This window comes from Rhynchophorus ferrugineus, unplaced genomic scaffold (genome assembly GCF_030347505.1).
Source record: "Rhynchophorus ferrugineus isolate W39M unplaced genomic scaffold, kcgeb_rfMv2 rfM6, whole genome shotgun sequence".
In the NCBI taxonomy this organism is placed as follows: domain Eukaryota; kingdom Metazoa; phylum Arthropoda; class Insecta; order Coleoptera; family Curculionidae; genus Rhynchophorus; species Rhynchophorus ferrugineus.
The window spans coordinates 11,962,792-11,990,541 of NW_027472585.1; the positions used below are offsets into that span (position 1 = coordinate 11,962,792).

Genomic DNA, 27,750 nt, shown 5'->3' on the forward strand with positions numbered 1-27,750 from the left:
GTTAAGAAACATGCTCAATATTCCCGAAAGCAAAATTAACGGATAAGTAGATCTAGACCTCAATGTGAGAACAGTTAGGTAAGCCAGTATAGCATAAAATGTCAGACGAGACCTGCACGACATACAAACGAGCTGACATTAGCGCCGATTGGAGTAGAAGGACAACAGCATGTGAAGCTGAATAGATGTGACATCCCCAGTCTCGCAAGATTACAAGACACTGACTGAGAGATGAGAGCTGTGCCTACATATGGACTCCCTCAAATTGCCATGGTGTAGAATTCAAATATTGTAGGATTTTATTCAAATTTCTAGACTAGAATACCCTCGTAATGGATTTTAGGCGTTTTTTCACATTTTAATTTTACGTCGTGATTTACCAAGGTCATTTAGCCTCGAATTTTGACGGCTTAAAGTTCATCAATATGGCCGCTATGTCCTGTCAAATCACAAGTCCCTCTTTTAGGAAACTAGATTTATCTTTGGATTCTAAATGAAATCGAAATATTTAAAAGATATGAAGACAAAGAACTTACGTTTCATTTCTATGTTGAAGAGTTTTCCTCGCTTAGTTTTCTGGATGCATGTTGGAAAACCTGGCAAATATTTCCAAGTGTTTCCTTATTAATTCTCCAAGGATTTCTTTTCAGGGTTCCACTGAATCCTCGCCACAGAAATACGAGTTCTGCATCGAGTATAACCGATCGATAGGGTTCAGGCCTGGCTGGGAATGTGGTGGGTTTTGATGAGCGACTGGTGGTTGCAGGAATATTGAGGATGGACTGGAATCCACCGAATTTGGAAAGGGTAGACCGACGAAGTGGTCATCGCGACGTTTTAGATCAAGTCCTGCAAAGTTCCTCGTCATAAAAAAGTGGAAAAGGGAAAATGATGATCATGTACCTTGGAACGAATGCAGAGGGATGTTGTTGTTGGTTTTGTAGAAGTAGTTTTCGTTTTCGATCTCCTCTTTGATGCGGGAAAAGTGGGAAGTCTCTTGCCCTTGCAGAGTGGTGTCTTCTCCGGTGGTGGTCTCATTGTCACTGCAGCTGTCGTTGAAGAATGGCGTAGAATGAGGACCTATAATAATTAAGACAGGATTTTTTGATTGATTGGTATTATTGGTTTACAGTCTCCATAATTCTTTAGCATTTTTTGGAGACTATCAACACAAACCCAGATTATTAACGAAAACCGAGATTAAGTACCCTCCGTCATTAGGCGCGTTTCAAGGAATTCCAAAGCAATAATCAACAGTTACGATGCTTAAAATTTAAAAAATCATTAAATAGATCAATAACCAAGCCTATACAACAAACAGTCGAGAAATGAGTATCTAGATAAACAAATAAATAATAAAATTATGCATAGATAAGAGTCATCCAAAATAAAGCTATGCACAGGTTAAAATGAAATTTTAAAATACAGACCAATTTCTTTGAGGAAATCAAACAATTTGTCAGGTTTTCAGGCAAGAACACATGTTTCAATAAATAAGGCATGTCGTAGCTTCTTATCACAGTTAATGCATTTCTGCATTTCGGCAAATATAGGAGACTGGCATTAGTTCTAGTAGCATTAGTTAGGGTAAATTGGCAGTAATCAATCAGAAGCCTGTTTAATGTTATTTGCAAATCTCTATTCCCTAAACTGGTAGCAGGGTTAAATAAGTATTTACAATTTGTTGATCATTCGCAATAATTTCTCTGTCGAGGTTATCAGTCAATTCCAGACGAATATAATGTTGTTTTATCAAAATATAACCAGACCATAGAATTCCATATACTATATATCATCAATAGCATGTGTATTAAGTGATATTACAAGGTTTTGGATTTCCTTTGTTGCGAACATTTCATTTGTTAGTATAATGGAAATAGAAGACAGTACAAAAAGGTTTATAAAACAGGATTTTTGTTATAAATCACAAATATAATTGACAACAATGGCTTAAAATTTCACCATTGATCTTGAATGCTTCATTTAGCAGATTACCAAAGAGACATATTAATAAAGTTGATTTGCAATTTTCCATTAACCTTTTAATGTATTATTCGACTTTTTACCTGTTAAGATATTTACTTTATTTTAGTTTTAGGAAGGGAATACGTATTACATTTTTGTATACTTACTAGGTTCTTCTTCCTTCACACTGAGCTTCTTCTCATCACCATCAACGTCTTTTCCTCCCTTGTTGTCTTGTCTCGCTTTTTTCTGCATCTTCTTCATTTTGGCTCTTTGATTTTGAAACCAAACCTTCATCAAAATAATTGTTCCACATATAAATCAATTACTCCATAAAATCCATGAATATGCCGAAAATATTACGAATACAAAACACAAGCAACATATTAAAATTAAATATTTTTTTTTTATTTTACTCTTATGCATGATACTTAATACTAATACTAATATATATTGATAATTGAATTATCTCTAAACTATATGATTCTATGTTTGCCAAATAATATAATACTTATAGTATTTGTAACTATATTTCATTTTGAACTTTGAACAGACCAGCAATGTCTTACTTTTAAAATTATTATACATTGTTACTAATCGTTTGAAGAAAGATCCCATTTTATACTTTAAGACAAATATTTTAGTTTCTGTATTTACTAAAATTTTGCTATATGTAATTCAGTATCACGCTTAGTATTTATTTTCATATAACTTTGACAGTTGAAGAAATATAAGTAAAAGAATAAACTGAATTAACTTACTTGTACTATCCTTACACTCAATCCAGTATCTTTAGCCAAGGCTTCTCGTACTTTTCGACATGGTTTCGGGCTAACCTCGAAGGAAGCTTTGAAAGCTCGTCTCTGTTGAGTCGTCAGAATTGTTCTGGGCCGTTTGGGACCTCTACGCCCATCATGCGATCGACTGGACGGTATGAGATCGTCGCAGATGAACTCACCTGCAACCAAATCTAATTTCGCCATATTTAAGATCGGTAGATTCGTTTTTAAAACTAGTTACCATATCCGAATCCTTGCATCATCTCGACTTCTTTTTCGTAATCGATGCGACAAAACAACTGACCCTGTTTGATGACGTAGAGGTCGCCTTTCTGCAATCGGATTCCGCATACGACGCATATGAAGCATCGTAGATGGAAGATGTTATCGCTGGCTCGCATGACCAGTTCTTCGGGGGATACTCGTTCAGAACATCCCAAACATTTTTTGATGAACAATCTATAACAAAGAGTAACTAAGGTGTTACAGATTACGTGGACTAGTCGTCAAGCTTCAGTTTCTTATCATTTTGGTTAGCAACATTGTTTCAACTTTAAAAAATAGACATAATTTCAATTCTGAGGCGCCCAATTCCGTAGCTATCTGTTAATACAAACTAAAAATCAAATAATACTATTGAACACCTAAGATGAAACCTCTTCTATCGATAAAAATGCATAAGGATCCATATTGATGCTTTGTATGTAATGGTTTCCCTATAGTTAATAAGAAATGCCTTAGTCAATAAAAATATAGAACTAAAATTGTTGAAGCTGAACGAAATCATTCTTTAAGGAAACCATCATCTCTTGAATATCGAAAAAAAATCATGAATTATAGCTTTGACTTGGTCATCATAAACATAGTTAATGTCAAATTCATTCCAGATATTCTAGATGCTACATTCTAAATTGTAATGTTTTTATGAAACTCAGCTTTTACATTCTTTTATAAAAAGTGTTTATTTATTCTTTAGTTATATTAGTTGGTCAATTGATTGTGTTGCTTTTTTTTAATAACTATACTAGATATATCTCTTTAAAGCCGCATTTATCTAGCAATACTTATTCATTGCATTGATGAAACTGTATGCCACTCATTTACTCAGTCAAAAGTTATTGTCTTTTAAACATGGAATGGAAGTCCTGAGACTATTTTCGTGATATTTTGATTTTCTACTTCAGGGAACAGAGAAATGCAGCAGATTTATCGAAAATTGTATGATGTTTATAGAGATATCTGCATAAGTGAACGTCATCGTCAGAATTAGGGTTAGGTAGGTATTAAGCTAAATTGTGTATGTAGTAGGATATAAAATACCTGTAGTAGATAATTTAAATAAGGTTTTTGTTTATTTTTATTTAGTTATTACAACGATTGTTATGTACAGATTTTATTTTAAAACCTTTTTTTCTTGTTAAAAATCTACGTTCAATTATTTTTAGTTCCTAATTTATTTTTTTAGGTCAGTTCATTTTTTTTGTTGAAAATATTTCATTTTCCTCTTGTCAGTGTTAGATATTTACTCAATAAATTACGCAGTTATTTTATTAAGTATTGCAATGGATACGCGGAGTAAAGGAGCAGCCCGTATGAGAAAAAATAGAAATACAGAAACAATGATTTAAAATAAGGAATGCTTCAGGCCTCGGGAACGGTTACTTAGTCTAGGTGATTTGGTAAATGTTCTAACTAAAAAATAATAAAAAGTTATTATTGTCCCCGCTGGGAATCGAACCCGCAACCTTCGTTTTGGAGCTAAACCCTCTCACCATTACAACGTAGAAGCAGTTTCAATATTTCTACGAGGTTTTATATGCTATAGTTAGTGCTTAATAAATAAACTGAATGCTTTTGCACTGAACAACTTCCGAATTTCCGTCACATCAGCTCAGCAATAACATTATACACAAATATCTGATTATTTTAGATAAATAAAATATGTGAAAACTGTGTACGACACTTTGAAAAAACACACGAAATTTGAGCGTTTTCTTCGACTTTCCCCCTTCCCCCGGCAGATCTTGATTTGGTTCCAATGGGACCACCTTGGAAGAGCACTCTTTCGAATAAAACAAGAATTTTGAAAATCGAGCCATAATTGATCGAGAAATCGGCGAATATACATAAAAAGATATACTCCTCCTTTTTCGAAGTTGGTTAAAACAAAGGGGTTCGGAGTTGTGTAAATTGTTACAAGTTATACTTATTCTTAATACACATCGCAAAATGCCACGATTTAGCTTTTAATATTGTGATTTAAAGGGAATTCTTTGAGATATGAAAAAACCACTGTTATACTTAAAATGCATCTTTTGAGTGCATTTGATTAGAAATACATTTTTCATAAACATATATCTGGAAATGAAATAATGGACAATATTAAAAAGCCATATGAAATGTTACTTTATACAATTTTCTCAAAAGTTTATATACATTAGTAATCATTAATATTACCCAGTGGAATGAATAGTTCAAACACTACATATGGTTATGTTTATCGTATCCCGTTGAAATCCTATAGCTTTTCTGGTGCCTGTCATTCCATCACCAATGATAAGCGTATTATTAATATATATAAGCCTTCCCTGTCTGCCACATATTCAGATATATTTTCATAATCATTTTCCAGATCGAGATAACAAATACGGATTGACTTTTTGCGAAAAACTGTTGTTAAACCGCATGTAAAACATATAGTAAATAATTATATATAAGAGAATGAATAATTTCCACAATTCAATCGTTCAACACCGTGCCTCTTCTTTCTTTGTATAAATCAGATTTAAAAGTAAACAATTAGTTTTTATTTCTTGTTCAAAACCCTTTCTTACTTTATAACCGGCGTAGTCGAAAGAATCCCGGGAAGATTATAAGGCAATCTCCAGAATTAATCGGCCGGCTTGGTCGGCACAGTGGTCAAGGCGACTTGGATCAAGGGCATGGATGTACTTTATGTTTGTGACTGTAATTGTAAATATTTTTATAGGCAACAGTTAGATGGGATCGTCTCTAAATTGGTCACTGGCCAGTCGGTAGACTTAATGCCGGGAAACGTGGTTCGGAGCTCACGTTAAGCAACAGGCCCAGCCCAGATAAACAGCCTCTTTGGAAAAAAGGAGGCTGACGGTTGATTGGCAATCGTTTCACAGTTACTCGAATCGTTTCTTGGTGTTGTTAAATGGAGTTAGGACAAAACACTATCGCATCTGAAGCTGTAACGCCATAAAAGGTGGATTAAAACATTTAAACTTTTAAAAACACTCCTAGACCGTAGATTTCCGGCACATACACCACGGTTCAAGGTGAAAGGCCACCAAAGGCGGACTGAAGTTGCTATGAATTAACATCCAGTCCCTGGAATTTGGATACAGATTTGCGGTTCAGAGTGAACGGCTACCAAAGTCGGACTGTAGCAATTCAGTTTCTTAGTCGTAGACTATTGGATCTGGAGTCACCAAAATTAGGAAAACCATTCTATAGAGGGATACCATGGAAATTTGGATAGAAACGGTGCCATTTCGAAGATCCTCGAAGACAAACTGACAGACGAAGATACAATATATACCCAAAACAATTTTACAACGGTTACAAGCTGTCCAGTCGGAACAACGACCACCTACATTCACGTAGCCATTTTTTTAGGAGGGAGGTATAATACGCAGCGTTACCAATCTGAATATCGCGGCCATGTTCAAGACTCATCTGTTTTAAGACTACCTGAATGGTGAAGGAGCGAGATGAATTTGGTCTGTTCTCTAATAGATAAAAACCTTCAGTGTTGCCTGTTCCGTTCAACAAGTCGCCTGTTCTTTCTTGAAATGAATCAGTTTTTTAAAGTAAATTAATCGTTTTTGTATTCTAAACCCATTACCATTCTGTTACTTTTTTTAATTAAGTAAATTTTAATATCAAAATTTATATTTTTAGTTAATTAATGAAAATAATCAGAACAATTTTTTGTAGAACACTGTTATTAGTTTGTTCTACAAGTTATTTACGAGGTGTACTGGAAAGCCATTACTGGTTTTCCTAACAGATGGCGCTAGACCTATGTATGCAATTTCGTGATTTGACACATATGTCATTTTATTCCACTGACATCAAGATTCAAAGCTCGTGCTTAGAAACGTGCATTTACGGCACGCATTACTTTTCTTATTTAACCAAAAGAAAAATGCCAATAAAGTCATCGTTTGCTGGTAGAAGCTTACCTGTGAGCATGCTCTAAACTTAAAAATGTGTGAGGCGTAGTTTGGAAGAGTCAAAAATGACGATTTCGATATGCAAGACAAACAACGTTTTGGTAGACCGAATTTGAAGATGCGAAACTGTAAGAGTTATTGGATGAAGACCCAACCCAAACTCAAAAACAATTGGTAGAGGCGTTAAATGTGACCCAAGAAATGATTAGCGACTGATTACGAGCAATAGGCAGAAACCAAAAGATAAAATGGATGCCACATGAATTGAATGATGAAAAATCGAAAAATCGCCTGTGAAACGCTACTTCACAGGTATGATCGGAAGTCATTTCTGCATCGAACAGTTACGGATTTATTTTGAAAACGCTAACCGCAAATAATTATGGTTATCACCTGGTGAAGCCGTCCGATTGATTCCAAGGTTAAACCATTTTGATCGCGAAACAATACTCTGTGTTTGGTGGGACCAAAGTGGTGTGATGTATTACAAACTATTGAAACCTGGTGCAACAGTTAATAATATCCCTACCGATAATAAATCATCAATTTGAACCACGTATTGATCAAAAATTGTCCGGAATAGGCCCGAACACACGGTAAAGTGATTTGACAGCACGATAATGCCCTGTCTGATAATGCAAAGCCGGTCAAGGAAGCCTTGAAAGCACTTGGATGGGACATATTATCGTACCTACCGTACTCCAGACCTTGCCTCGTCTGACTATCAATTTTTCGCATCAATAAATTACGCGATTGCAGAGCAGCACTTCGCCAATTTCGAAGGAGTTAGAAGTTAGTAGCTCGATTAATGGTTTTGCTCAAAGGACAATTTTTTTTTTTGGTATGGTATACCTAAATATATATACACCTGGTATATAAAGAAAATAGTAAAAAAAATCCAGCTTTAACGTATTAAAATTGAGTTTTACTCCCATGACAATCATAGACTATGATCACGAACTCTTATCCAGATATTTGCCGAGCCGATACGGTCCCCGAACGGTGACAAATCCCGTCGACGGTGTCCTTTTTTTCTCACATTCCCGTCTTCTTCGGCCGGAATCCCACGATTCGGACTGTCAAAAGGCCCACCGGCGTCACGGACGCCCGATCTTTGAGTCAATATTTGGTCGGCGAAGCTACGTACGGCTACCACGACCTCAGCCATCGGCTATTTGCCCATCCAATTCTAATATCCCTTCAGATCGGGGACACAGGGTCACGTGGCCGGACGTTTATCGAACACGGCCGATATTGAAATCCCCGCGCTTTGTGCCGGCACTGCGATGTCGTGTTCCTGGTTCCGCCCGCTGCCGGCTACTGTTTGTACAAACGCTCGGCGATGTTTTCAATATACACACATCGGGCCCTACAGTCGAAATCGGCAATCGGCTGTTTGTTTACCGAATTTGTTGATCATATTGAAATTATATATAGTCTGATTTATTTTAATTCTGATATAGGTCAACTTGTGTTCGCTATATTTTACCGACTATCCTTTATCACATCACAAATTCCCCAAATTGGAGAGAAACATTTACTGATTCCCCACAAATTCCCCTCAAAATTATCCTAAGAAATGAACTATTACGGATCACTTTTGATTCGGGACGGGACGATATTAATAAAACCTTTTATACCACTTTGAACATTCGACCGAGAATCGGAAGCCACTCTCTTTGATATCATACCGTAAAAAGTGTAATAACAATAAGCAGCATCATAATGTAAGAATCCAGGTAGAGAGGGGAAGTGGGACTCACTACGTTGAGTAAACAAATACAATTAATTCAATCATAAGGCCAGAATACTTCGTTAAAGTCTGAAAACACATATATAACGTAGTGATTTCGAAAAATGGCGCTAACACATCAAGAAACAAGAACGCTCTAGTAGACCGAAAACGTTTGAAGATACGGAATTGCGGGAATTATTGGATGACACTCAACATAAATTCAAAAACAATCCGTAGAAAAGTTAAATGTTAGCCGAAGTGCAATTTGGAAAAGATCCAAATGTTGGGAAGATGGGTGCCATGTGAATTTGTGTGACAGGCAAATAGAGAATTGAACAATCGTCAGTTAAATGTTACTTAAAAGGTGTGAAAGAAAATAATAATTGTTATTACCAGGTGAATACGATTAATCTCGATATATCATATCGATTACGATAATAACTCGTTAATCGAAAAACCTCCACAGTATGCTCAAAGACATGATAAGATAATTTTGCAGCATGACAACGCAACGTCTTCTACAGCAAAACTAGTCAAAGAGTTGTTGAAACCACTCTGACGAGAAGTTTTGTGGCACCCGCAGTACTGTCCGGTCCTGGCTCCACCAGACTAATATATTTTCGCAGAACTTGTAGAATAGCGCATCTCCAATTTCGAAAAAGTTGAAAATCTCGATGAATGGATAGCTCAAAGGAGAAACTACTCTTTTGGAGTGGCATCCGTAAATTGCCTGAGAGGTAGTCAAAATGTATAGAATGATCAATACTTTAACTACCCTTTGTAAATAACGTGTTTTCTTTAACGAAAAAAATACAGGAAAGGAATCATTGACACACCTGGTACATTGAATTCACAATATCTTCGTTTTTTGAAAAATATTGTTATATTTCCGATATTTGTCTAAAGCTGCAGAAGAAGTACAAGTAACAATCAACAAAATCCACAAATGGACTAGAGACTAAAAAATACAGCTTAATAGCATCAAATATGTCGCATTCGTTGCGATGAATTAACAAAAACCTAATTATATCAATTGGCAGGCGGCCGATTCTTCAAGCAGTATCATCTAAATACCTCGGAATACATCTCGATGATAGTTTAAATTGGAAACATAAAAAAAACATAAAATCAAAGCAAATTAGACTCGAAATCAAGCAACTGTACTGGTGGTCAATCAAAAGGCCACTTTGGACCCTTTGGAAAATATGAGGTTACACTAAAACATCAAACCAACTGCTAATCCAATTCTCCCGAGACAGAGTTCAATTAATTACCAATGCTTATCGCTACGTAATCAATGAAGAGCTGCACAATGACCTCGAAATCAAATGGGTATAAGAAGTGATGCAAGATTTTGCCTTAAAACGTGAAATAAGGTTGCTAAATGACAGAAACGTTAGCTGCGCAGCTACTGGACTATATACAGCAGATCAAAAGATTGAATCGAAACAAACCACACGAACTTGTGTAGTGTATAATTGTTATTCTTAGCTTTAGCCTAAGTAGTTTAGTTTTGGAATTTTAGTTTTAATTTGGGATATACATATAATCCCGTACTTGCCTTGCTTGTGTATTATTGCAAATACAACAGAACAGTAGTAATAAATTTATTATGTAAATTAAGATTGTACTAAGCATATCTAATGAAAGATATTTACCGACAAAACGGGAAAGCAATTACGGTTGCAACGACTTTTGTTAAAATATTGATATATTTCCGATTGTTTAACGTTTATTCTTTAATCAATGGCTCACAACCACATACACTGACTAACCTTCAATACAAGCAATGCAATGTAATCATAACAAAAGAAGTCGCAAATTTCAACTAAAAGTAAGACCGATAAGCCCCCGTTGTTCTTCCCCATCATATAGGCCACCGCCGCCCCTCCCTCGGTTCCCCCGCCGCACAATGCCATTTTATTCGGCTACGTCTCAATAAAACGCCAACCCGCCGGATGATCTGGGATTTTTTCCCTCCCTCTATTTTTCGGGGGGAGGAGGCCCGTCGTCAGAAGTCGGGGCGGATTACGGCACAGGCTGCAGCTCTGGAAAATTGGCCGTTTGGAAGCAGGAAGAGCATATTGCGATATCCTGCCCGGGCGACATCGGATGCGCGCAATATGTTCCATGTCGCAAGTGTGTACGGATGACGATGTGGTTAGCGGGACTTTTTTTATGGTCGCACGGTTATCTTTAATTATTCACCATCAATACTTCATTCCTGTTCGGTCGAAATTTTATTATATGTATTACTAACGGAATATGTACATTATTTAGGCTTCTTCTATAATTGGTACGGTATAAAACATATTAAGCCGGCTTAGTTGGCTCAATTGGTTTAACATTTATGATTGTCCATAGGCAAGAGTGCGAAATTCGGCAAGTAAAATAATCTTAATCACGCCAGTAACTAGGCTGGGTAAGACCGGATGTCTTCTGGGATATATATTAGATATAAATGAGTAAACTTAACTCTTTCTTAGGTGCTTGCGTGTTTCAGAGTTCCAAAAACAGCACTCAAACAATAATTAGGTAATCTCACTAAAGTACTAAAATATTTTCTATTACTCTACCAAAAACCAAATAATTTTTGTTGTAACGATTTACAAAAGATAAGATACCATAAAATATTTTTAACAAAAAAATTGAACCGACTTCAAAAAATTGATAAGGAAGTCACTAAAAAGTAAAAAATAAACAAATATATCTAGTAGATAGGATAAATAAAGTTTTTGTTTACTTTTATTTAGTTATTACAACGATTATTATGTATATATTTTATTTTAAAACGTGTTTTATATTAATAATGTAAGTTATTTTTCCCTTTTTAGTATTAAATATTTACTAAATACATTATGCAGTTTAGTATTACAATGGATAGCCCAAGGAAAAGTACAACTCATATGAGGAATAGTAAGAATAAAGAAACACTGATTAAAATAAGGAACGCCTACAATGTTTCTACGACGTTTCAGATGATATGGTTATTGCTTAAAAAGCTAACTTTTATATTGACCTACTACTAACCGATTTTGCGTCACATCAGTTGCGTCATAACATTATACACCAATATCTAATTATTTTATATAAAAAATATGTGAAAACTCTGTACGTGCCTTTGAAATTTGAGGTTTTCCCTCAATTTCCCCCCCTTCTCCCAACAGATCCTGACTTGGTTCCAATTGGACCACCTCGGAAGTGCACTCTTTCGAATAAAAAAGAATATTGAAAATCTGTCCATAATTAATGGAGAAATCGGCGAACATACATTAAAAAAATAATAAGGTTGTTAAAAGGTTTAAAGGAAAAGGTATTACCAGATATTATTATTGAGAAATCTGATACAAATAGAAAGAAAAGTTACATCCGTACACTTAATGAAGATAATTATTTGAAAGATGAAGGGATTTTCACTTTTCTTTTCGAAATACTTTGGAGGGTATTGCAGTAAATTTCCTGAGGAGAAACTCACTTCTGTATGTTGTCCCACATTTTATAAAGAACGTCCCAACTGAACTGTCGGTTGATATTCAATAAATGATTGTAGAACATTAAATGGTGCACTAACTATTTTAAAAATTTTAATAGGGAACAATATAGGAGACACGTTGAACGAGACTGTCCAATGAGAACATCAGAGACCGAAAATGTATCTCATCAATAAAGCGCATCAAAACGTTTCTCAGAAATTCAATGGCCGAAGATCGTTTAACAGTTATTTCCATGTTATCTAATAAAAAACAGTTTCTCTCCGCTATAGACAATTTTAATGACAAAGTGATTACCAAATTTAAAATGTTTATCAGGAACTGCCAATTCTTTAAGCCACCACCAATATATCTAGGCTGGATCCTACGGTCGGCAAAGCTCGAGGATTGGTACCATGCGACCTTGACTTAGCATAAAAAAAAGCTGGTGTTGAAATATGAAAAAAAAATTAAAAGATTTCCAGAACAAAGTCTTGAGAAGTATTGTTGATGCACCCAGATTTTACATGAATGATTACTTACACCGAGACCTTCAGATACTGACTGTCACCTAGGAAAGCAACATAATCGAAAGAAAAAAAAAAGAGACTTCATTCTCATGTCACCACCAAAGTTATACAACTCTTGGATGACACCAGAACAGGACACAGATTCAAAAGAATCAAACCATTTTATCTTGTGTGGTGTAGTGTAGTGAGGTGCGTTTAATAGAGAAACAGTACTGTTGATACATAAACAATTATTAGAGACTAAACTGAACTGAAACTAAGGTGTAATACTTTAAAATTTAAACTTTTTCATTGGGCATACTGAATTTTAAAGTTTTCCATTGGCTCGGATGAAGTCGCCCGTTATTCTTGACACAAAATTCAACCGACTTCAAAAATACATAAGGAACTAACTATAAATTAAAAAAATAATCAAACTTAGATTTTCAACGCAAAAAAAAATTTTAAACAAAATATGTAATAATAATCGTAACCTTTGAAGTCTGAGTTCCCTATTTAATTTTTGAAGTCGGTTCAATTTTTTTGCTACAAATATTTTATTTTCCTCTTTTCAGTGCTAGATATTTACTCAATAAATTACGTAGTTATTTTATTTAATATTAGAATGGATAGACCAAGTAAAGGTGCAGTCCGTATGAGGAAAAATAGGAATAAAGAAACAATGATTGAAAATAAGGAACGCTTCAGGCCCCGGGGTCCGCTATATAGCCTAGATGATTTGACAAATGTTCTAACTAAACTAGAACAGCAAAAAATTATTCTCTGTGCCGGGAATCCAACCCACGACCTCCGTTTGGAAGCTAAACGATTTCACCATTACAGAATAGAAGCAGTAGTGCGATATTTCTACGAAGTCTTATACCACGGTGCTTAAAAATCAAACTGAACGGCTTTTGCACTTAACTACTTCCGATTTTCCGCCGCAGCTCAGTGATAACATTATATACAAATATCTGATTATTTTAAATATATTAGTCCTGATTTGGTTACAATGGGACCACCTCAATATATATATATATATATATATATATATATATATATATATATATATATATATATAGACAGCCGAACATAGAACCTTCTCCTTTTTCGAAGTCGATTAATAATTTAAGTAAAATAAAAATATGTTTCCATCTCTATAAAAGTCAACGCCTAGATGAATTTCATAGAAAGATATGCATTTTTAATGACGAAAAATCAGCACACTCTCTGAAAGGTGTCGAGGTTGTATTTTCTAAAATAGTATTGTGCACTACACTTACACATGAATGAATATTGCTTACGCAACGCACATTACTATTCACGCCGCGCTTGATCTGGAAAAAAATAGTAAACCTCCGATCAAAAACCAATATATTTCGACAACCCCCAGAATGACAGATCGCACGTGCGACATTCGCTCCCTGCTCCGCCGTGTCCTACCCTCCCGGAGGCCATTCGTCATCATATTGTGTGTGACGCGTCAAAAATCGGCGTATAATTTCGGCCATGACCAGAATACGCCGCGCTGCATGTCATTAGGCGATCACTTGTTAGGGTGCATTTTTAGCGGCAGCGTCCTGCAGTCCGAACAGGTGACAACCGGTTCGGTGTGCGCATCAATTCGTTGCAGAGATTATTGCAGGAACGACTTTAGGATCTCGCTATTTTGACAAGACGAATTCAGTTAGTACAATTTTTCATTTTGTGTTCGTTTCATTCTGTCTCTCCTTTTTTAATGACATTTAAAAAGTGTGGTTATAATATATTACAATTAGATGTGGATAACAACCTATAAGCACCTATGAAGATCACAAATAAAATAAAGGACTGAACTAAATAATGGGAAATAAAGCTAAACTATCTTAAATATCCTATCTAAACAAAATTATCTTAAAGCTAAATAATCCACTCGCCTTAAATATTTATGTATTTATTACATTGTTACTAGTTTTTGACTACTAACCTACAATTGGTTTTTACAACTTAAATGTAGGAGAACTTATCAGCCCTATCTTAGTCTATGACGTAATAATGTGTAGGTATGAACACTGCTAATTTTAATCAAATGCACATATACTACTACACTATACTACAAACTAAATTATTTGATTCTTTTGAGCCTGTGTCTTGTTCTGGTCTTATTCAAGATGTGTAATACTTCGATATTGACATGAGAATAGGGTCTCTCCTCATATCTCCTACCAACAATTGACCAGATCCATAGAATAACAGATATTATTGAAACAACACAACGAACTATTAAAATTGTACATTACAACCAGAATGTTTTGAGTCAAACAAGAAGAAGCTTACTATATAATAAAAGAAGCTAAAGCAGGTGTACCACAAGGAAGTGTACTGGGGCCAATGCTTTATCTACTCTACACCTGTGATATACCACAAATGAGAATATTACGATGCCTACATTTGCTGATGATACTGCGATAATAGCTGTCGGAAGCAATAGTGAAGAAGCCTCACGAAAATTACAACAGGCAAGTGACAATATAAATAATTGGGCACAAGCTAGGAAAATAAAAATTAATTAAAGAAAATCTGTGCATGTGCAGTTCACCTACAATTAGACCGTACAAGAACCAATAACATTAAATTATACTATCATTCAATATAGCAACAACGCTAAATATCTCGGAATGAATTTTGATGCAAAACTTCGTTGGAAAGAACATATAAAGAAGAAAAGAACAGGAATTGAAATATAGGAAAATGTACTGGCTAACTGGAAGAAAATCACAATTATCAGAACATAATAAATTGCTATTATATAAGCAAATATTGATAAAGAGTAACATAAATAATATACAAATTTTTCAGTACAAAGTCCTAAGAGGTATTGTAGCCGCACCCAAATACTATAAGACTGATTACCTACATCAAGACTTTCAGATACCCAGTCAGTCAAGAAATTAAGAGAATTGCAGGGAAGCATGAGGAAAGGCTCCATTCTCATGAGAATATTGAAGTGTTGTAGCTTTTGGATACCACCAGAACTGTACACAGACTCAAAAGAATCAAACCATCCGATCTTGTGTAGTGTTGGTTAGTGATGTGCATATAATAAAAAAAACAGCAGTGACATGTATACAGATTATTTCACCATAGACTGAGATAGAGCCGATGGGTCCTCCTAGTTATATACCTAGATTTAAGTTATCATAAAGACAAATTGTAGGTTAGTCGGAAACGACTAGTAACAATATAATAAATAAATAATAAAAAATAATGTCTCCTTCCAATTATTTTGATTTCCTGAGTGATAGTTAGTATCTGAAGGTCTCGGTGTAAGTAATCAGTCCTGTAGTATCTCAATGTACTTACAATACATCTCGAGACTTTGTTCTGGAAAACTTGTATTGTATTTATATATCTTTTCACGGAACATATAGGTTTCAATACTTGCTTGTATAATAATAGTCTCATATGTACTGATAATTGTGATTTTCTTCTAATAACCCAATATATTTTCCTATAATTTTAACACCACTTTTTTCCATTTCTTTATTACATGTTCCTTCCAGCGAAGTTTTACATGAAGATTCATTCCGGGATACTAAGAATTGTTGCTATTTGTAACAGATTTACTTCCGTTATTTTTCAGGTTTTGATCCAATTATTTATATTGGCACTTGCCTGTTATAATTTTCGTGTGGCTTGTTCACTATTATCTCTAACAGCAAGAATCGCACTTGAGCAACTCTAGCCATCGTGATATTTTCAATTTTAACCGCAATACACTTCTTTGTGGTACCCCTGCGTTAGCTTCTCTTATCGTAGAGTTGGCTTCCTTTTGTTTAACTCTCAACATTCTGCCTGTAATATAAGACTCCAATAGCTCAGTTTGTAACATTTTCTCTAACTTATAAACCAGGCTTGCAATACATCTTGGAATGTAGCATAGAAGAACACCTTTTTACGTTTATAGGTATTTTTCAATTACATCGCTTATTCTATGCACCTGGCAAATTTTTGAATGTTTGTTAATAACGCCAAACAAGTGTGTAGGTATTAGCTTATTTTCAAACATCTATTCAAATATCTTAGAAATTGTTTAAGCCTTTCCCGTCTGAGCTAAGGATGCCGACAAAATATCGATATTTTTCGATTCTCGATATCGTTTTTTTTTGGCCGATATATCGATATTTTTATTAACCAATATTTTTTCAAAAAATTAAATATATGTCTTAAACATTATAAAAAACATAATATAACAAAACATAATTATTTTGAATAAACTTTTTAAATTGGTACTCATTTTATTATTTTATCTACTATTTTAAAGGTTTAGTGTATTCTTTTAATTACCTTTAAAGGTGTGGTTTAATTTTGGTATTTGATTGTAAGATTTTATTAAAAACACCCATATATGCTGAAAAAAATATCATTTTTTTCTCCGGTATATCGATATTTTTTTATATTTTTAAAATATGGATATACCAAAATATCGATAGTTTTCTCGGCGGCCGACACCCCTAGCCTGGGCTATCGATAGGCGAAGAAAATAAAATTATCAGCTTCCCAAATTCGCCGTTTCAAATGGACCTGCTACATGAAAAAATTACAGTCAGAGGAGCTCAGAAACCAATAATAGGCCTATATGTTTACTACCAATAGTTTCGAAAGTTTTTGAGAAATTATACATAGTGGCTTAAAAATATAATAAAAAAGAGATTGTTCCAGAACATCACTTTGGGTTTCATAAAGTACGGGACTATGGAACAAGTAGTGGTAGTAGTAGTAATAGTAGTAGTAGTATTTATAGAACAAATAGTGGTAGTAGTAGTAGTAGTAGTAGTAGACGTAAACAAAATAAATATGGACTTAAATGCCAACATATGTATGTTATTCCTGAGCATATCTCAGGTTTTTGAAGTGTGGCACACAATGTTACAGGTTCAATTAAAGAAACTCTTCCCTCATCTACACTTTCAGTAACTAAAATCTTATCTCATAATGACATCCAATATATTCAGGAGTTCCGCAAGGCAGTGTACTGGGCCCGATACTGTATCCGCTATATACAGCTGATCTACCGATCACAAAAATCACTACTGTGACAACATATGCAGACGAAATTTACTGCTGTACGAATGAATACTTAATCTTATTTAATATATGCTAGCAGATGTAATATAGTCATCATACAACAGTTTCAAAACAAGATGTTGCGGCATTGTCGATGCTCTATATATCTATAACAAGTGATACAACGCGATATCCTTCTAGAATACATCGAGTGTAAATCAAAATGGTTGTGTCAAGGACTTTAAAGAGTGTTAGAGCAACCCAAAGGGCTCGCTAATCATTTAAATATGCGACGTGGTAGCGAAGTATGTAGTTATAGGACATATATAGAGTTTAGAATAACATTTGAAATAGGACTAACAAATTTAGATAATATTTTACACATGTAAGAGGTCAATTGAAAAGTCCTCGACCTGACACATAGATGGCGCTACTAGAATTACATCCATATGTTTTTTAGTTAGCCCTAACGCTCAAAAGATGCGTGTATCAATGTGACAGCTGTCGGGTCATTAGTTTGTGAATTAGGCATTTTGAGTAAAGCAACTTTGTTATTGTGAAAAAAAATGGATAAAAAAGAATTTCGCGTGTTGATAAAATATTGCTTTTTGAAGAGAAAAAATACAGTTCAAGCAAAAACTTGGCTTGATGCCGAGTTTCCGGACACTGCCCCAGGAAAATCAACCATCAAAGATTATACCAATCTTAATTTTAGACGTGGTGACATGAGCACCGAAGACGGTGAACGTAGACTCAGACGTCCAAAAGAGGTTGCTACCGACGATAACAATTAAAAAATCCACAAAATGATTTTGAATGACCGTAAATTGAATTTGAATGAAATAGCAGACCTTCTAAAGATATCAACTGAACGTGTACACCATATCATGCACGAATATTTGCAGCAATGTTTGAAGATGATCAAGCGTAATAAACTCGAGTTTTTGCGTCGATATGTAACAATGGATCCATCATTTCACTTCGAAGTCCAATTAATAGACATGCAAGTGGATTGCACACAATGAATCAAAAGTGTTCCAAAGCGTGGGGAAACGCAACAGTTGGTTGGCAAGGTTATGGCGTCTGTATTTTGGGATGCGCGTGGATTAATTTCCATTGACTACCTTGAAAAATGAAGAACCATCAACAGCGTCTATTACATAGCGTTGTTGGAGCGATGAAAGTGATGCTTCACCAAGACAATGCACCGTGTCGACCGTTCTGTATTGAAGGAGGTTATGGTACACATCCCTTGTCGTCCCCATCGACAAATATTTGAGAAGTCGGCGTAAACTCTACGAAATGAGTTTTTGCAGCGGCAGAGCCGTAACGCCGCAGCCGCTTCGTAACCGCCCCCTGGTCCCCCTTTGGCCGTCCCATCAGCCCGTCGTCCCACTTTTGATCGATGAAGTGAAAAGTGTCTAATTATTTTTTGTTGGCGGCCTTTTGTCTTCGAGACCAGAAGAAGGAGACGTTATTAGGTCCTTTGAACCTTTCCCGATGGATACTTCAACAGCGTTCGACCGACTTCTGAGGAATCCTCGTCGGATTTCTTTTAATCGTCGGGTAATTTCGATTCGTCTGCCTCTAAGAAGTGGAATTAAATGAGAAAGGGGAGGTATAAAATATCAGATGTATCTTATGCCTCGATATGCCCTATACATTTTGAAGAGATGTTTCGCGACTTCCAATATCTGGATGTCACTACTTTGGACTGATTACTTCTTTTAATTTCTTTTTTTAACTTCTTTTAATACGCTCGGAGACGCGGAGGCACTTGATTGGTTCTTCGATTAATTATTTTGGGCGCAATTTTCAGTATGCCTTACACATAGTGTATATATAGAGGTTTTACTTAAATAGACGAAATCAAAGAAATGTTTTGCGTCGTCCAACCAATGCTGGCTCTGAGACCACTTCTTTTATTGGTTCATTTGAATTTCCTTACAAAAGCATTTGATTGGCCAATTTCTATAACCCGATTGCTTGTTTCTCTGGTTTGTTTAGGACGCCTTTTTTTGTGAGTCTGACATTGAGTACCATCAGCATTTTTAATTATAATCACTATTATTTGATTATAACGTATCTTCATTCTCAAAAGTGTTGTGTGTCCAGTATATGCGCGGAAATAAAAAAAACCAGGCGTCGTTTTCCTAGGAGGAAACAACCCAAGTTAGCTATATTAAGTATGTGTGTGTGACTCAGCATTGTTTTTACCTGGTACATGTACAATTATTTATATAGAGCATTTGTATTCTTATATATTGTTATTTATAGGAATACAACAGAAGAAATCATGAAAATATTACCCACCTCTTAAAACCAAAATGTGTCCAAATTGGACGGTGGCAAAATTTCATTGAAGGTAAATGTGATTATACTACACGAAAAGTTTTTATTACATTTTAAAAAGTTGCTTGTAAAGTACCATCAGTTAAAAAGTTAATTATTTTGAAGGCGTTCATTTACCTAAAACAATTCTATATTGGTTAAGATACTAATAATTAATATTTTGACTTAAGGTTCCTTAACTAAGATAACCTTTTCAACAAAGATGTTAAAAAAATATATCAATACAAAATAAAATTATATAATTTGTATATCAACAAGATGAGCTTGATTATATCGACAAGAGCTTGTTTTATAATATTGTAAATCTTTAAGTTGTCTCTTTAACTCCTCGAATTTACCCTAATAAGACCAGAGTAGTAATTTTAATATATATCATACATTTTAATTTTTGTCGCTGTTCTTTAAAGTATTACGTTTTGGTATGTTTTCTCCTTTCTGTCGTATATCATACAACTTAATGATTTTAATGGTCCGTTCCACAATTTTTACAATAACATTGTAAAAATAATTACAACTTGTCTCAATACATTTTTGCGTTGAACAAGCAAGTAAAATATAAACAGAAACAGACTTTTATATGTGCTGCTCTGCCTTCAGATTAAGGGAACAAAAGAAAATTTAATACATATTATTTAAGTTGATAGCACTAAAGAAACATGAAAAAGGGAAAAAGCGCTATAGACAATTTACTATACCATATATTACTATATGGCCTTACATAGGTTAGTTTTTTATACGGTTTAGTGGTTAATTATTAGTCGTTAGTTCATTAGTATAACATTGTCGCTAATACAATATAAGTATAATGCATCCTCGATCTAGAAAAAGTTTCTTTGAAGAAGTATCCAGCTATCTTTAAGAAATGACGAAATTTATGATCATTACCGCGTATGTCACAGACGTAGGGATAAGTTTAAACCGTTTTTGTTGGATCAGCTGTTTAGTAATTTCAACTCCAAAAGGGGGTATTAACCGTAAGTTCTATAGAAGAGGAATTTTAGTTAAAATCTGTTCAATACTTAAATGTTCTCTAATTCTCTAATATTCTAATATTCTCTACTCTCTAATTCTCTAATTAATATTATGAGTAAATATCAGCATAAATATATTAGTTTAAGGCTACTTAGCCAAGAGATCTTGGAAATTTCTTTTCATGGATCCAGGAATACAAGCCTGTTCGAAAAAGTATTTAAAGCGTTCATCATAAGTTTATTTGTTTTCATCCCATTTGCCTTTAGAAATGTGTGTGAGGAGGATCCACATGAAGTTACTCTACATAATTTACATTCTTTACTAACGTGGGATGTTTTACAGGAGTTAAGAAATCGCTATTTGACTCTATACCTTCAGTTTCAGTTGTTCCTATACCAACAAATAAAATGTATGTTGTACCGTAATACATATTAAAAGTTATTTGGTAAAACTTGAAAAGATAATTAATTGTTTTTTTTGCATTCAATTATGAGTAACCGACAATAGACTGACATGTTGAGACTGATTTTATAAAGATATTGCTTTGCCTCTATACGTTGCCTTTCCTCATACCTCACACTTCAACAAAATTGTTTTATTATACTGTTAGTAGGTCTAGTAATTAAACAGGCCAATAGAATTTTAATAGAATAAATATTGACATGAATACTAAGTATGTTTTAATTAATTTTTCATAAATTGACATACTGACATATAAAAAATATTTTCAAAATATATATAGCCAGTTAAAACAAAAAACGTTCATCATCTTTAAAAAAATATTTCAAATATTTAGCTTTTAATAAAGTAGCTTAAATAAAGTCTATTTTACATTGAGGAATATCTTAGGGAAATGAGACACTCTATCTGAGTTGCTCTAAATACCTTATCTCAATTGTTCTATATCTTAACTTTTGGCTAAGCCAGTAACAACTCTTCATAGAGTCATTTGTCTTATCAAGTTATTTTTTGGAACACTCACTGAAAGTAGTTAGATATTTTAGAAGACAGACGGGCGTTATTTTGGAAGTTTTTAAATTAAACAGTTGAATAATCTCTTTTAGATTTTAATCGCTTTTTACAAAAATCACACTAATTTTCTAGAATTATTTTTCATTAAAATGTGAGGACAAAACTCTGAGGGCTAGTTATTTTATTCAATACCTCATCAAGGCACTGAACTCGCTAAATCAACAATACCAGCGTGTAAAATTATTACTTAAAATGTTCCAAGGGAACAACAATTTTTCAAAAAACCCTAATATATTTCACAAATCCTTAGTAATAACTATATCTGGGTATTATTTCCTTTCAAATACAATCTGAGAATGCATGCAACACCTTACCTGTCATAATCTATTCGACAGTATAATTTGGAATCTCGGACGAAACAGGTGTGATGTAGACGGTCTCCACAAGCGCAACACTGCACGCACTGCTCGTGGTAGGAGACGTCCATAATTCGCAGGAGGAACCGGTCGCTGATTGGCCTGCAGCACATACCACAAAGCCCGACACCTGCGGCTAAACAAGAATTATGTTAATTTCCATGTAATAAAGTAAAACAATAATATAAAACATATTTTAATTATTTATTAGTAAGTTCATACATGCTATACACAGTATAATAAAGCAGCAGTACGAAATAGACGAAATTAATAAGGAAAATTATATAAAAAAGGTTCTTAAAATTATAGATTGCCTTTTATACATAGGGATTAGGGGCTAGATACAATTATTAATAAGTAGTATTTAATAGTATTAATTTGTCTTAGCTTGAATTGACTTTTCTTGATAATCTAGATCAAGAATAATCTAGAGACATCAAAAAAGTATGTTTTAAACCCAATAACTTCCTTTTCGGTTCTTGAAAACATTTTTTTAATTAATAAAATCTTATATTAAATATTCTTATTATTCTTATTATTATCAACAGTATAATTGTAAACATTTTAAAATATTGGTAAATATTAAGGTGTTTAAGGATTAATACAATAAAATATGTAACTATATGACATTCTTCCTTGTAAAAAATAAATTTCCTAATAATTTGTTATAATGTTCAATGGCATAGTAATTCACACTTTTTAATGCTTTATTGATTATTTAAAGTTAATGGAAATTAGATTTTATTAAACGCAATTTAAAAAATGTTAGTGAGTGTTAGTTCTTGAGATAGTTTGCATATATTTTAATATGTTTTAATATACAGACATTTATTATATTAATTAATGTTAGGAATCAAATATATTTCTGACCTATTATTGAAAATACTATGAAAACAAGTTTTGGTATCATATCATTTTCAAGTTAGTCCTTTTACTCTACTTTGGAAGATATATATATTTTTTTATTAATCTCTTGGAACTTCAACAATCTGCCCATCGGCAATAAGTATTATTATATAATTTCCGTTATATAAAATAACTATCCCGACATGTAGAAGATCGCTTCAGTAAGTGATCTGTTGTATAACTTATAATCTGAATCCTATTCTAGATACTATTCTAACTTATTTTAAAGTCTATTCTAACTTATTCTAGATATTACTAAATCTCACTTTATGTGTCTATTAATCAGTTCTTATGGTAGTTTGCCTATGCACAACACTGTCATCTTGCACATTTAACTGTTTGGCGAGTGCATTGGGATGTAGTCTTTCTATAATAATCTTTCAGAGTAAGGGGATATCGCGCTGAATCAGTTTCTTGGAGACGTAATATGGGACATCGACGATGACTCGAAACACTTTATTCTGGAACCTCTAGAGGATAGCTATGTTAGATTTGCTAGTTGTACCCCACAATTCAATACCATAAGTTCAAATGGGCCTAAATACTGACTTATACAGCAAAACCTTGTTATCTAATGATAATTTAGATTTACGCCCCATCAGCCAGTACATTTGGTTTGGCTTAAGCCCGAGGTGTTTGCGTTTTGTCACTATATGCTTTTTCCATGTCAAACGTCGATCAAAATGCATTCCCAGATATTTAACGTTGTCTGCTTGCGGAAGTTCATGATTATTCATTTTCACTGAGGGACATGTTCTTCTACAAAAGGTGAATGTCGCATGAGTATATTTTGTCTCATTTGCTTTGATACGCCACGTTTTCAACCACAATTAGACTTTGTTAAGATGAAGTTGGAAGTTTCCTGAAGCAGATATTGAATCCTCGTGTGATGATAAAACCGCTATATCGTCAGCATATGTTGCAACAGTAGTGTTTCTTGAGGTCGATAGGTCAGCTGCATACAATAGATATAACAATGGGCCAAGAACACTGCCCTGCGGAACAATTGTCAAAGCATCTTATAAATTATATTAGACTATTTGACCAAGGCTCATATGTTTGATTAATTAAGTGATCGATCTGCATGAATTTTTGAATCTGAAACAGCAATCTGAACGTGGATGAATGGTTCCCAGTTTTTTACAACGCTTACTGAGCAAACAAAACTTCTCGCATAGCGGAAAATACTCAAAAAATAGCCCCGTTTTGGTTTTCCCTCTCTTTCTCCTTACAATTCCCTCTCTTCCACCCCCTTAAACATATTCGAAATATTTTATCAATTAGACAGCGCGTTTCCCTTGTCGGGACGTATCTCTCTCCCCCGCTCGTACCCCCTTCTAATCGGATCGAAGAGGGATTAAACAGCTCAAGCCAAGCGTGATAAATTGATTCATATGAGCGAGGGGATCCATTATTGTTGGGCGTAAATAATTGTGATTCTCGGTTTACAGGTGGAGACAAACTTAGTAAAACAGGAGGAATACGTGCCGATACAGTCTTTTTTGTTGTTGTTGTTGTTATTGTTCGAGTTCTTTTGAGTGTCTGCGCGATTTATTTTTAGAAGAAAAATTAGATAACCTGTTCACTATTCGAACTTTTTATATATTAATTTTTTTAATCAATGTATTGACGACTGTACTGTTTGTGAAGAGTTTCAAAAATATACGAGTACTCAGCCAAAAGTTATTTAGTATTTTGCAATATCATAAACTAATGATTAAATCGCTTCTTATTTCTCAAGGCAATAGAAACAATAGAACCTGACCAATATGACCAAAAAAAAGAATGCCTTATCATTTATTGTGTTGACAAGCTTATCTAGAAAGCATTTATATATTTTCAGTCACAGAATTCTAGTCAGCTCTTGAAAGAATAACATTTGTTTTGATACTGTTGGATATTTTTCACCATTTATATGGTATAATAGTATAAAATGAAACAAGGTTTTGGAAATTTTAAGTATTGAATCTCCTATGAATAAAACAAGAGTATAAGAATCGTTTAAATCGCAAGTTCATGATTCAAATTCAATCTTGCTCAGAATTGGGTTTTGCAAATTGAAAGAATGCTGACATGTGCATATCCAATGAGGACTAGTCTAACATCAATTTGGCATATGTATATGTGACCGCATGGCAACAGGTCAATTGAAAAATGACCTGACACATAGATGGCGCTACTAGAATTAAATCCATCGGATCATTAGTTTGTGAATTATAGCATTTTGAGTGAAACAACTTTGGTTATTGTGAAAAAAATGGATAAAATAAAATGGAATTTTGCGTGTTGATAAAATATTGCTTTTTGAAGGGAAAAAATACAGTTGAAGTTTAGACGTAGTGCAATGAGCATCAAGGGTGAACGCAGTGGACGCCCAAAAGAGATTGTTACCGAGGAAAACATTTAAAAAATCAATAAAATGATTTTGAATGACCGTAAATTGAAATTGGATGAAACAGCAGACACTCTAAAGATATCAACTGAACGTGTACATCATATCATTCACGAATATTTGTGTATGAGAAAGCTCTGTGCAAAGTGAATGCCGCGCGAGCTCACTTTTGACCAAAAACAACGACGAGTTGATTCGAAGCAGTGTTTTAAGATGATCAAGCTTAATAAACCCGAATTTTTGCGTCGATATGTGACAATGGATGAAACATGGCTCCATCATGTCATTCCGAAGTTCAATCGACAGTCATCCAAAACGCAACGGCTGGCAAGGTTATGGCGTCTGTATTTTGGGATGCGTATGGAATAATTCTCATTGACTACCTTGATAAAGGAAGGACCATCAACAGCGACTATTACATAGCGTTATTGGACCGTTTGAAGGACGAAATAACCAAAAAACGGTCGCATTTGAAGAAAAAGAAAGTGCTGCTTCACTAGGACAATGCACCGTGTCGCAAGTCAATGAAAACGATGGAAAAAATCCATAAATTGGGCTTCGAATTACTTCCCCATCCACCGTATTCTCCAGATCTGGCCCCCAGCGACTATTTCCTGTTCTCAGATCTCAAAAGAATGCTCGTTGGAAAGAAATTTTGTCGAATGAAGAGGTGATCGCCGAAACTGAGGCTTATTTTGAAGCAAAGAACAAATCATATTACAAAAAATCGAAAAGTTAGGGGGTCGCTATAATCAGTATATCACCCTTGAAGGGAATTATATTGAATAAAAAAAACTAATAAAAAAAAAAGTGTTTTACTATGGTAGGCAGGGGACATTTTAATTGACCTGTTATAATTGTTATTTAACAGTTAATTTGTCGATCAAATAACACGTTAAATTATGGGGTATTTCATTGTTATCACTCACGTCCAGGTTATTGGAAAGTATATGTTAAATATATGATTTATGTCGATATAAGAGCCAATGTAGAAAAGAAGAAGAGCAACTAGTAGAGGGCGCTGTAATTTGTATTGAGACTATTCAAAAATGTATAAAAGATCAGCGATGTAAATAAAGTTTCTCGTAACAGTATATTGGGGTGCACTGACACTTTTTCCGAATATTTAACACTAACATTTTGAATTTGAATACTCGTTATGGGTTCTTATGGGAATATTATGCTTTATCACTTCCTTAGAACCGTAGTATAAAGCATCAACTATAGCACATAACATTTTATACTGGATCTGTTGAATGATGGTTATGTTATATTTGCTAAAACGAGCAATTGAACGATTTTGATTGATCCATTTAAATGCAAGTTTTGGCTTAACAAGTATGTACTTCTTACAAGTTAGACGTTGGTCTAAATTAACGTCAAGATTGGTTTAAGTAGTTTATTTTTATGATTTACTGGTGTACCCACCCCATAGTCGTCTTGCTTGTGAATTAATGCATATACAACACGACAGTAGTAAAAAATTAATTTGTAAATTCAGATCATAGTAAGTATACCTAATGTAAGTTTTAATTAATTAAAAATATGTATTTAGTCTCTTTAAAGATAATATGTGATATGTTACTGCAATAAAAATTATTGTTCAAAATATATTTTATCGCCTACATACATGATTCTCTTTATGAGTCTTTGATTAAACAGTTGTTGAATTCAATATCTCAAATAGTTTTTAGAGCTTTCTTCAACGACTTTCTTCATCAATCAACTTGAAATGGTATCCCCGATGCTGAATTTTTAAAAGTCAACGCTCATTTTGTCTTATCTTCTCTTCCAAAAACCAACGTGTTTATTAAAATGTTGTCAAAGGGCTTTCTTTTTCAATTATCCTTAGTTTTTCGAATAGCAGTTAAAAAACGTATAAAAATTAAAAAAAGGTATTACTCACTTAATTCACCTAATATATAAAAAATAAAGATACTAAGTACGATCAATATACTAATATGAAGAAAATATGTTTTCAGCATTTCTAAATAACTTTTTAAATTGAATCTAACATATAATATACTTTCC

The 27,750-nt window shown here is 34.0% G+C and overlaps 1 protein-coding gene across 1 annotated transcript in view; it reads right to left on the bottom strand.

Annotated features, from left to right (window-relative positions):
• Positions 1-566: 566 nt before the first annotated feature.
• Positions 567-27,750, bottom strand: part of LOC143199188 (LIM homeobox transcription factor 1-beta) — a 36,202-nt gene continuing 9,018 nt past the window's right edge. The window contains exons 2-7 of the mRNA XM_076409012.1: positions 22,380-22,557; positions 2,986-3,203; positions 2,727-2,935; positions 2,133-2,256; positions 904-1,080; positions 567-849 (exon numbers count right to left, since the gene is read on the bottom strand). Coding sequence (XP_076265127.1) covers positions 647-849; positions 904-1,080; positions 2,133-2,256; positions 2,727-2,935; positions 2,986-3,203; positions 22,380-22,557 — 1,109 coding nt within the window. The 3' untranslated portion in view covers positions 567-646. The remainder of the gene's footprint in view (positions 850-903; positions 1,081-2,132; positions 2,257-2,726; positions 2,936-2,985; positions 3,204-22,379; positions 22,558-27,750) is intronic.